This window comes from Embiotoca jacksoni, unplaced genomic scaffold (assembly GCF_022577435.1).
Source record: "Embiotoca jacksoni isolate LCO1_2020_lvr unplaced genomic scaffold, fEmbJac1.0.p SCAF_32, whole genome shotgun sequence".
In the NCBI taxonomy this organism is placed as follows: Eukaryota; Metazoa; Chordata; class Actinopteri; family Embiotocidae; genus Embiotoca; species Embiotoca jacksoni.
The window spans coordinates 262692-275523 of NW_027185384.1; the positions used below are offsets into that span (position 1 = coordinate 262692).

Sequence of the window (12832 nt, forward strand, 5' to 3'; positions counted from 1 at the left end):
CTAAAAGGGACCGCGGATCTCCTGAATGAATTCCCGATGGGACGAGCACGAGAAATGTCACCTGTGTTTAGCACGCGCCTCTTTAAATTGTTGTTGAGCTACTTCTTCCACTAGGCAGGACAACTTTGAACTCCTGAGGTGGTAATTACAGGATAATTGTAGATTGATTCTAAAGTCAGCTGCTTAAATACCTCCTTATGCTTACGGGAGACATGTTTAAAAGTAGCGTCGATAATAATGTCAGTTAGCACCTCGTTCAAACTTACACGGTGAATTCAGAGAGGTTGAAATGCGTGGCTTGTGAATTTTACTCTTCTGGCTCGTGAGAGGATGATGACGTTGGCTCCTCCGCTAAAACTTATAACGTGTCACTTTATGTGACGTGCCACCAGCGCGGAGCTCAGACAAACGCATTCAGAAGAGTGAACAAACTGGTATAGCCGGTGTGAACCCGACTCTAAAACAGAGGAAGGTTAGAAAAAGGGAGACCAAGTCATTCTTGCTCCCATGAATAAAAAACAGACCTCATCATGCAGAGTGGCCTGATTAAGGCTGACTCACAAATTCCCAACGGTCGTCAGCAAACACACAGGAATGTCCGACAAATAGGTTACACGACGCAGATGCACACGATCGCACCATGCGCCCGCCCACTCCTCTAATCCACCACCATGTTACTTAAACACCACCACCGCCACCCCTCCTCCTCCCCCCTCCTCCCCCCCTCACCCTCCTCGCGAGTCTATCTGTCTGCGTGTTGTCAAACTTGCAAGATACCCAGCAGCTAAAGTACAGAACGACCCCCAACAACTACACAATGGGAGGTGGGTGGGGGTGGGGGTGGGGGTGGGTGTGGGTGAAAGCGATTATCGCTTATCTCTGCATGCCTCCATAAACTATTAGGATCAAAATCCCAAACAGTACGTTTCTATAATCTGCACGTCAATTACCAACACACACACAACACGGCGTTTATGTTCTCCGAGTAAAACGCTGGTAATTAAAGGGGAAAACACAGAGAGAGGGAATTATGAGAGAGGCTCGGAAAAATGTTTGTACGAGCGGGAATAAAGAGGCGTAAAATTACTGAGTGGAGATAGACCGGGTTGAACTTTGAGGACAGAACAATGGCCCGAGCCGAAGGTCGGATGAGGACGAGGCCGATTATAATTGAACATTCGGTTTGACCAGTTTATTCAACAAAGTCTTCACGACATCAATCACGCTCCCGCTGCGTTCGGGGGGGCTTATCTTAAAGACTCGCGGAACGACACCAACGCAACAATAGTTCCCCGATGCCAAACGTCCGCATCCTGGATACGTGCACGCTCAGGAGTTAAAGATTAGCCAGAGAGACAACAATGGTGTCCCTCGAAGCGCCGGCGGAGAGGCGAGTAACGTCCCTAAGCAAAGTCCAGGTGGTTCTGCGTCAGGGAGGCGCCGATGCGAACGGCCCGCGGTCGTCCGTGCTGAAGTGGACCGCGTGACAAGTTGTTCTTCAGCGATAATCCGCAGACTGCTGCGCAAACTTTCTGAACGCACATGACTAAAGAGCGGCGACCTGGATGAAAGATACTTTGAACCTAGTGCGCAAATAGGAGCGGAAAAAAAAAAAAAAAAAACCCCGACGGTAAATGTCAAACAGAAAAGGGCAAGTGGTCTTTGAAGGTCGAAACGTAACACAGATATGATACAAAGACGCACAAAAAAACCCACTTGTCCACAAGTCTTTAATGTCTGCGATCGATGGCTTTAGCTCGAGTTTATTAAGATTCAGATCAAGACGGTGTGGGACTATTTATTTATTTGATTAAGTCTGACCGATGCCGGAAGCTGTTAACAACCAACCTGCAGTTCTCTCTCGTCTTTAGGAAATACAGATTTTTTTAATCCTAATTTGACTTCTGGCACCGCGACACTCGTCGTGTCGGACGGCCGGCTGCATGTTCTCATTTTGTTTATTTCACCAAATGTCATAAATTTGCACCTCCTCATGAACAGGTGGCGCTCGTCCAGTTAAAACAAGACATCCACAACGTGTTCATGCAGTTGAGAGTTTGGCGAATCCGCCTTGGCGGGAGAAGTTTATAATAATAACAACACAAAACGGTTGAGACGTGATAAACGTGGTAGCCACCACACTATAAAAAAAACAAAAACGATATTGCGGTGGTCTCGGTGGCACACAAATTTACATGATCAGACGACGCATCACCTCACCCTACTTCTGTCAAGTGTAAACACGTTTCTCTGCATGTTTCTCTTCTGGTTAATGAACACAAAAGAAACCAAACTATCTGCTCAAAGAGGAATCTGCTGAGTCATGTCTGATATTTACAGTAGCGCGGGCACGGTTGCCCATCAAAAGGCACTTAAGCAACATCAAAGTTAATAGAGGCCAGCCTCCGTTTTATTCCTCTCGCAGCCCTCTTTTCTCTGATCCGGTGATGTGATGCCGTGTGACAGCATAAAGAGTCGTTCACCTGGTCAGGGGTCCCTTTAATGGGAGTGAGCGTTTTCCTAACGGTCCCACCAACGCAACAGAACCGCGCGCCGCGGCCCGTTACGAGTGGCGCCGCGTGTTTTACGAGGTGCCGAGGGACCCCCGGGTGCCTGTAAGGAAAGAGGCCGAGCTGGTGAAGACTTCAATCGCAGAAGCAGACGAGCGAACACTTCCTCTCTCTTTCCTTTATTCCCTCCTTGAATTCCCCCTAAGTTTCACACAGGATCTCTCTCTGCTGGGACCTTCTGGGGTTTTTTGGGTTTTTTGTTTTTGTTTTTTTGATCAGTCCATTCTTTGAAAGATTTCCAGTGACCGCGTCCCTTGTAAACAATCCGGGATTCATTCCAGCAAGTCGACTTAGCAAAATGTTCTCTTTGGGAACCGGTGCTTCTGGCATGGGAAACTTCACTTTGAGAAACACGTGTTTTAATTAAAGTGTTTAGCATTCCTGTTGTTCATCCAACAAGTGAAAAGAAGGAAACAAAACACCCTGCCTAAATAGCTCCTTGCTTACCTAAGGCCGTGATAAAATCCCTGTGGTATTTACCGTGATGATGTGGCCTTGTTTGGAGAAGGATTTAACAGCGAGCGAAACGCACTCCACCCCACGCACATTTACATGCTCGCATACTTTTGTACGGCTGTGAATTGAAAAGCCTTTTAACAAACAACCTCCCGCCCACTTCGTTTCTTCTGTCGGTTCACTCCCACTTCGATCGCCAACATTTTCATGCCGAACATTTACAGAAATGCACTGTTGATCAAAAAAGGTACAAAAAAAAAACATTTTTGTGCACCTTAAAGTCTAAAAGTCTATTTAAAACTAGGAAAGCGACACTCATTAAAATGATGCCGGTATTTCAGTCGCTTAACAAGACTCATGCCCCCACCCCCCCCACCCCTCCACCCTCCTAGTGTTAACTTCCCGAGCACTCCCCACAGTATTGCATGTTGAACCTGTTGACCTCTGCAGCCTCCGCGTGGGGGCGGATTGAGGGAAAAAAAAACAAAAGTTCACACCGGAGTGTCTGACCGCAACCTCGTAACTCAAGAGTTCATAAAAGGCAGCGCGGCGAGCGACACGACACGCCGACATCGCGACCCAAAACATTTTCAGATGAGAGGAAACTCGAGACGCGCGCAGACTCTCTCATTTCCACATTCCTCTGTTGCAAAAAGCGTGTCGTGAGCGGGTCAAAGGTCAGCATTAAAAAAAAAAAAAAAAAAAAAAAAACCGATGGCCTCCCAGGTTGGAGAGAAAGACGACACCTTTTCCAGGATTGCAGGAGGTGGTGCCGATCGGTGCTGTGCAGACGGGTCTTTTCTCCGGCGAAGCGGGGAGCTTTTATCGGGCCATTACAGCCTCGACGGGCAGAAGATTGGGTTCCCTGGATGCTCTGAAACACCGCTCAACAGCTATTATTCCCGCACAGAACGAGCGGGGAGATAATCCCAGGCATCTCCATTCGCACCTGTCCACTCATATTCACATCACAAAGGGATCTTGTGAGGGAGTCCTCATTTGCATAGTTTGATTATTTTTTTTTTTTTTTCATGCAACAGGAGGAGAAAGGGAAACGTCTAACAAAAGGAATATACCTGCTGCGCCACCGTTTTTTTGTTTTTTTTATATTTCTGTGTGATCCTGCAGGATATCAGGCCGACACGATGAAGCCTTCATCATTTAAGTGGGATCAGAAAACCGTTGCAGTCGGCTGGTTTCACGTGGCGCCAAAACAATAAAGCATCTCGGAGTTCGGCACATCTTCGGTTCGAGATAAAAATGTGTCGGGAACAAGAGGACTAATAAACATCAAATTAATTCAAAAAAGTGTGAAAACGTTGTTGTTTTTTTGTGGCGCTAAATTCTTTTCCACGGGTAGAAAGGTGCCGAGATTAATGCTTGGATTGTTAATCGTCAATCAACAGAAGTTAAGAGCTTTGATAATCAATTCGTCACTTATGAGGAAAAAAAAACGTCAAATACTTTCAGCTCTCGGCCGTTTAATGAAATTTATATTACACAAGGGGGCTTTAAGCAGACACTTTGATTTCTAAAATGTCTTGTTCGAAAGTTGTTCTGAAAAACACATTCACTTTGTGGATGTTACAAAAAGAGACTTTATCAAGAGAGCTTCAAGAAACTGGGGGTTGATTATAGTCGAGGCCATTAAGACGTGATTTAGAGCTTCAGGAATGCTGGCCAGTGAAAACAAGAAAGACATTTTCCACCTTTTTCTGGTATTATTATAATGATTTCATGAATGATTAATCAATCCAAAAAAAAAAGCACTTATTAGCTGCGGACCTAAGGCTCTTACATGGATTCAGCGGAAGATGCAGGTCTTTGTTCTGAGATTTCAACTACGGGAACAAAAGAGGAAAAAAGTACTGCATGTGAACCGTCTTACAAAACCACACAACAAATGCCCAAAAAAAACAAAACCTTTCTAACGTGGAGAGCTTGACGCAGAATACCACACATTCCTCCAACACGGTTTTCAGTATTATGGGCATGAACAAAGACGTTCATTTTTTTCCATTTAGGGATTTGCATAACTGTGACGTAGCTGCCAAACAAAACCGCAGAAGATCATATTAACTGGTGAACGTTTGACCTCGCTGACCTCTGGAGTAACCCCATTAAAAGCGTCGGTGACGAGTCCACGCGGTGAGAGGTGTTTCACGGGTAATATTCGACGTCACTATTACGTTAAATAAATACGCGAATCTCATATTATTCGGGTGCAAGTTTGCCACCGAATTCAGCTCGTTGTTTCTTTACCGATCGGGTCACGTCAGTAGCTGAAGACAAAAAAAAAAAAAATCGGGCTGATATCCGGCTGCCTGCAGTTACCAGATTTTCAATGTGACCACCAGTGAAAGAAGACAAGAGCAGGAGTTTTACTTACAATTACACAACTTCAAGGAAACTAAACGTGACAAGAGAACAATCAGAAACGTACGGCGGTCGAAACCTTCGGCCTCGGTTTGTGAAAACTAGGTAATAAGTTCATCCAAGTCTTTGAAATACACAGATAAGAGACGGTTGTGCAAACTGTGGTCAGACCACTGGGCTCCAGTTGAGATCAGAGACTTCCAGTTCTTCCTGCCTGCCCCACTCACACAACTCAGCTCAACCACCACAACTCATCAGATTACCACCACCCCCCCCTCAAACAACAGCCCGTTCACCCGACTTCGCCACATAATCAGCTGCCCATGGGCTCGATCTAACGTCTCTGGCACGGCCCACGGAGCCGAAGCCCAACATTACCGCCTGGCTTGCGACCAGTTTTCAAACGCCTAATAACAGGATGTGGAGCGCCCACTGACGGACTGGTCAAACTCCCAAGTTATGCTGCCCCGAGGGCACCGAGACCCGGGCGGCTGTCAGAGCAAGAGAACGAAGGGGATTCGGGGGGGGGGGGGTCGTCACGGGCCGGTCCTGAAGGCACCGCACCGCCAATCACGCGAAGAACAAAACAAAAGCGTGCATTCCCACCGAGTTTGAATAATTTGGGTGCTTTTTTTTTTTTTTTTTTAAGTGTAAGTAATTACAGTGGCTGCCCTCAGGTGTTGGCTGCAGAGTTCCTGCATGAGTCCGAACCACAGGAATCGAGCAGGAGTGTGAGGTGATTTAAATTCAATAACAATGAAACACACACACACACACACACACACACACACACACACCATCCGAGAGCTGCTTTCATTTCTCTCTCTGCAGAGGGTCGATTAAACCAGACACGTGTACGGGAGGAATTTGGAGGCTTTTGGAAAACAAGTGCTGTTCTCTTCTGTGTTCTTTTGATTTAGAAATATTTATGGCGCTCCAGCGAGCACCGAAAACAATATTTTCAAGCCAGAACACTTTTTTGCCAGCGTGATCCCACCGCGTTGGAAAAACACAAAAGAGAACAAGTCTAAAATGCAGCATTTTGTCAAAAGTTGTGATAATGTTTTGCAAAGATTTATATTTGGACTATATTTACCTCATAACGGATAGTAACAAACTTTTGGCCTTTTCAAAAGTACAGTAGGCGAAAACAAATCAAATTGTCACTAGGTTTTGACAGCCACCTCCCTTCCCAACATGGGCCTCCGTATTATCCCAGTTTGTGGCAGCAGCTTTGATGAGCCACGACTCCCAAAACCCTGGAAAAATGTGCTTTACCTGCACTAAAAGGTGTCACGCCGTCACTTTAAAACATAAGCAGGGAGTGACTCACCTCGTTGGACGGTATGCTGACAACACCTGTCGACCTCCTCTTCTCCCTTAACTTCCTCTTCTCTATCTGTCCTTTGCCCTTTCTGGCGCTGGGTCCGGCGCTCTTCTTCTCCTTCCCCTTGCTGGGCGACGGGCTCTCCTTGTCGCTGTCGTTGCACGCCATGGGGCCGGAGCCGGAGTCGGGAGAGGCGCACTGGGTGCCGTCTGCCTGAGGCGGGGCCTTCTTCAGGTTGCTCCCCGGGGTGGCAGCGGGTGCGGCGGGGTGGACCGGGTGCTGCGCCTCTTCCTCTGGTCTCTTAAGAGCCGAGGCGGAGGAGGACCGAGCCACCGAGTAGGAGGAGGGGTGGCAGCTCGCCGCGGGGGCGCTCCGGTCCGGGTTGCCGGTGAACTCGGCGCCCGGCGGAGCGGCGTGGCGGTTGGTGCTGTTTGCGTTGCCGGCAGTCAAGGGAGCACCGGTCGCCGCAGCAATGTCCCCCAGCATTTTGGCTCTCATTTTCTCTCGCTTCGCCTTCCATTCCTCCAAAAAGTCCGTCGTGGCATTGGGCTTAAATCCGCCGGTGGCCATGATATCTCTCTCACTCTCTCTCTCTCTCCCCCACCACCCACCCCCCTCCTCCTTTTTTCTCGATAAGTTCCTTCTCGCACGCAAAAGTTGGTGGAAATTAAAGTTGAAGTTAATGTGAATTCTCAGCTCTCCACTAATGGCACCGCTATTCCTCGAGTGGTTTAAACCGGCAGCTGCTGGCAGGTAGAAGGAGAATAAAGTCAGCCTCGCGACAAAACACAAAACTTCCAAACGTCTTTTTACGGCTTTCTTTTCAAACCCAAAACAACTTATCCCTCTTTATCTCTACGAGGTTGTTGTTGTTTCTCCCCCCCCCCAAAAAAAGAAAACACTCAAAAGTGCGTAAAAGTTGACGAGAGAAGAGCGCAGCGGTGAATCCAGGTAGAAACTCACCTGTGGTGGAGCCGCTTCGGTCGCCCAAAAAAAACCAACCCTGCTTGCTCTCGGTGGGACCAGGTGTGCCCGCGCCGCGCTCGGATGAATGGCGCTCGTCGGGAGCTGCTTGGGTGCCGCTGTGCTCGCGCTGCCCTCTGGCAAGTCGGGCTGGTCCGACGACGTACGAACAGTCCCGAGCGAAGCCGAAGCGGAGACGGAGCGCTTCCCCCCCCCTCCCACCCCGACCCCGACCCCGGGAGACTCCGGAATAGTCTTTTCGTTTTTCCCCGCAAGGGGCTCGCAACAGGTGGTTTACGGTAAAGACGTTTGCGATATTTGACGGCGCTTTTGAGATATTCGTATAAAGATACTAATGAATACGTTATAGTATCATCGTACATTTGAAGACTTGTGTTTTTTTTATCACAGTAGTTCTGTAATTTCACAATAGATAGATAGATGTTTTTTTTTTTTATTATTTGTTATTTTGTGTAAAGCACTTTGTACAATTTTTGGAAAAGTCCATCCGATAGGATGGAAACCTCCAAATCAAGCAAAACACTTTATTAAGATATAGTAAATTAGACATTTCCAGCTGTATAACTGTTTCTAAAAACAACAACAACAACGTGTCTGCATAAGTTTATCATTTTAAACCCTTTCTGGAGCTCTCCTGCGTATTATGATCCCAGCTTTAGTGGAAATATAATGAATGCGCCGTCGTGCGCGTCGCGGCTGTGCGCTTGACGCAAAGCCCCGTTGTAATAACTCCGCACGGCCTCCCAGGGATATTCAATCCTCGTGCCTTTCTGCCATTACCTAAACTGCACCGGCCCAGGTTTTCTCCCCAAGCTGTGATTTAAAACCCGCCATAGGCGCTTACTGTCAGAAAACCTCATTTCACGCCACGATAATCCCCCCCCCCCCCAAAAAAAAATGACAAACACGCAATGTTTGTTTTCCCGACACCCATCCACATCCCACCGGTGAGTGGGAGCTGTTATCTTTGCGTGTGGCAGATATACAGATAATGAGGGAGAGGTGGGGGGGGGGGGGGGGGGGGGGGAACCTGGGTGGAGCAAGGGGGGAGTGAGGCGCCCTTCCTAAAAATAAACCCTGATCTGTGGACTCAGGTCACACTGCTGCATATTTAGCATATTTCAGTCTGCTGCTGAGGAGTGTTTCTTTCTATGCCAACACAAACGCTGCCGTGCTCGCATTTATTGAAATCCCATTTACCTCCATTAAAAAAAAAAAAAAAAAAAAGTAATGTTCAGACTCTGAACATTTTGTTTTATTTAAAGTACTAAAAGTGCTCCTTTTTTTCTAATGAATAGCCACATTTTGTAACCCGCAACACGTTTGTGGTAATGAGAAAAAAAAAAAAAAAAAAATGCATCGCTGTAAAAAATGAGCATCACCAAGTAGCCTGAAATTTATATTAAACGTAACATTAGCGCCGCTCTTGCGTTTGCACATTTTCATTTATTTGACAGTAATGTTTCAGTCAGAAGCTATTAGGAGGGTAATTCGGGGGCGAGGAGCCGCCGCGAGCTCATTCTCCCGTGAAAGTGTTTATCCAGTAAAGAGGTACTCAAGAAATGCCTCTCCCAGATGTTGGGGTGACACAGATGTTAAACTGGGTTTAAGGGTTGTGCGGATCGCCTCCGCTGAGCAGAAGTAAATGTGGATTCTAAAAGTCAGCGCTGCATTGCCTCGTAATTAATAACGCACCGTCGACGATAACTAAAGCCAATCTCAGAAATCCAAAACCGGATTATTGCGATGAATTGAAAAATCCGGAGCAAGTTCCCCCCCCCAAAAAAAAATTGACGAGGAGATGATGCTTTCACGTGTTCATTACCTGACTGAATGTGAAATGCGGTCTGCGGCCTCCCCATCCCAGACAGAAGAGCGTTTTTTTTTTTTTTTGCAGAAGGTTATGATGTCAAAGCGAGGTTGACCTTTGACCTTTTGGATATAAAATGTTTTCAAGTCCTAATTTGATCCCGTCGGACATTTGTGTGTGACGTTAGCGCAAGCGTTCGCACGAGAGCTTCTCGAGTTACGGTCGCCGTGGCCTTTGACCGACGAATTCGAATCGTTTCGTCTCCCGGAGATATCGCGTTGACGAGAACGCGACGGGGTTTGAAAGCATACCGCCGCCGGCCACACGGCGGCAGCACTGAGGCAAAGAGATGGAGACACCACAGCGGGATTTTGTTGAACCATTAGCCGCGTGTCACTCCAAGTAATCAGGGCAGGAAATGCAAGAAATTATAGGCTTAAGTGTGTGTGTGTGGGGGGGGGGAGGAGGGGGCGCGCTTATCACGTCGCCCTCCTTGTTTTCTCCCAGATGATCCTGGATTTGAAACCGTTGAGCTTCCTGTCGCTGCGGTTTAACCCTCCTGCGCGTGGGATCAGGACTGAGTCAGCAGCAGAGCTCAACAGCAGGAAGGAGGTTTAACAGGGGGACAAACGGAAGAGTTTCAGGGGGACACGCTTCCCGCAGATCACTGAATGAATCATCCTCGACGTGAACGCGCCGTCGTCCACTTTGAATATCAGTCCCCCTGTTCCTCGTGGTTGTCGGAGGTTCCTCAGGTCCCGTCCTCGGTCCGGCTCGCAGGTTTGTCCGCTGTCCCGGCTGTGGCCTCCAACGGCCACCCGTGCCATCTGTTGATGATGATGATGATGGTGGTGATGATGATGATGGTGGGTGAACTGGCTGGGTCAGCGTGCCGTGCTTTTCACTCTGCTGCTGAGTCGGCGCACACGCGGCGAAAAACAAAAAAGTCTTTCAGTCTGCTCGAAACGCTGAATTAATGTGAATTGTTTTCTTTTGGGAAAAACGAATCAAAGTAAAGTCAGTTAAAAAAAAATGATTTCAGTCGACGTCTATTAACTAATGAGATTCCTTTGCTGAGTTTCATGTCACCAAATTAACACAACTACGAGAGGATTTCTTTCCTCACATTAAAAGGCCCAATTCATGCTTTTTCTTTGGAGTTACACAGAGCAAACAATGTGCTTCGTTGTGAGGTAATCAGTCAGGTATTTATTCATTTCACATCTCTGCTGCTCTTCTTCAACGCCAGATTTTTTTTTTTCTATGTTTGTGCTAAAATTCCCAGTTCACTACGGCGAAATGTTTCCTGAAGAGTGCTGAGGATGACTTCTTTTAATATTTGTTATTTATTTGCACACAAAAAAAACAAACAAAAAAAACCCCACACAAACAGCTAAACAAACCAAAAAAAAAAAAAAAAAGAACAAAATGAAACAAACTTTCATTTCACAGACGAAATGCGCAACATCGTGACTGGATGGAGGCTCAGAAGACCATTTAAGGTCGAAGGAGGCCAGAAAGTGGAAAATCCTGGCAGATCAAAGCCAATCACAGCACAGCCGACACCTCTCCTTCCTTATATGGTCAGTGGAGGAAGGAACGGAGGGCATTGAACACGGTAGGCCAAAATTCTTCAAAGGTTTAGACGGGAAATCGTTTGAATCCATCTTTCTAAAGCAAGGAGGGCCTGCTGCTCCTTTCAGCTGCGACCGTACAGAGACTATGTGATCCTGTACAGAAGAAAGGAAAAAACAAAAAACATCATCCTAAAAACTCAGAGCAAGACTAGAAAAAGATTCCCCGGAGACCCGACTTATCACAAGTAGGAGCCGGTCGGTTGTTTACTGGAATAATTGTTTGGTCCATATGGAGTGGAAAAACTACACGTAAAAGTCTTTTATTAAACTGTATTAAATCCCACATCTTTAAACTGGAAACAGCCTCGCTCTCATTAATGACTTTAACAATCAGTTCATTAAATCTCCGTCATTTGACTAATGGATTAATCAAAGTATCGTTTAGCGGCCTACTCTCCCCCCGTATCTCCCCCCTCAGCGTTCCCACGGACGCAGCCGGTGTCAGAGACTGAGAGACGTCTCTATATTGTCATTTCTCGATGCCTCGGATCGCATTTTTCTAACCGAGTGTGCTCGTCTTGGTTTCAGTGACAGACTCGAGCCGTCACTTCATCCGGACGCCTCGATTCGTCATCGTTTGTTAACCCTGCTGCTGTTCGTGCTCGCAGCCGAGATGGATTTAGCTCATTCAGTGTGTGTGTGTGTGTGTGTGTGCGTGCCGAGATTTAATTCCATCGTTAAGGATGATTTCTAACCAAGAAAAGTACCGCACGTCATCTCACACCGGAGCTGCTGTCAGGAATCAAAGACACCGTCCAGCAATCAGGGAAAAACTCTTCTCATTTTTTTTTTTTTTTTAAGGTCTGTAAAAGCTCCGGCTGAGATTTATTTTTCGGGCCTCCGGGAGTTCAAACAAATTCTGACTGTGACACGCCAATGTTTTATTCCCTTTATTTCAAATTACACGTTTTTACCGGCGATTTCTCGGAGCACGCCGTCTCGTTTCAGATGTTCGAACGGGATAAAAGTACAAAGATGTCGCTCCAAAATGACGCCGATGAGCTTCAGAAAGCCGCTTTAGTCTGCAAAGAATTATACAGCATGCAGCCATGAAAAACGGATGTGACTCACTCTCTGTGACAGATTATCCATCTCAGGTTTTCATAACAAGCTTGAACTCTTTGCAGGATGATTAGCAGGTAAAGAAATAGAAACTGAACTTTTAGAAGCACGAATAAACCCGCACTCTGAAGGCCTTTTATCAGAATAATATGGTGCTACGGTGTTTTTTTCAGTTTCAAGTTTGTCTCACCCACATACAAGAAATCAGCAGAACTAAATGTCCTTCCTCACAGTGCCAAAGAGCTACCACACAAGATAAGAAATAAAACAGGAAAAAAAAGAAATAACACAAAAAAAAAAATTACAGAAAGATAGCAGGTAAATAAGAAACAACAGAGATGATAGATAACACTATTAATAACACTTTTACTAGCACCGACAGAACTGCTTCTGACTGCGGGCATTTAAAGTGCAGGATTTGTGATGTAAAAACAACAACAACAACAACAAAACTGTAAAATACAAATAATAGGAAAAAGATGAGTTAAAAATTGTACATAAGACGGATGCGGTAGAAGGTCCAGGATGGCGGACCGAATAAATACACTGTAAGGCAAATATATTGTAGATTTTAAGATATTAAAGGCCATTAACTCTAAGTGTGACCTTT

At 46.4% G+C, this 12832-nt stretch overlaps 1 protein-coding gene across 1 annotated transcript in view; it reads right to left on the reverse strand.

Annotated features, from left to right (window-relative positions):
* Positions 1 to 7672, reverse strand: part of pawr (PRKC, apoptosis, WT1, regulator) — a 53580-nt gene extending 45908 nt beyond the window's left edge. The window contains 1 exon segment of the mRNA XM_069164832.1: positions 6736 to 7672. Coding sequence (XP_069020933.1) covers positions 6736 to 7299 — 564 coding nt within the window. The 5' untranslated portion in view covers positions 7300 to 7672.
* Positions 7673 to 12832: the final 5160 nt, after the last annotated feature.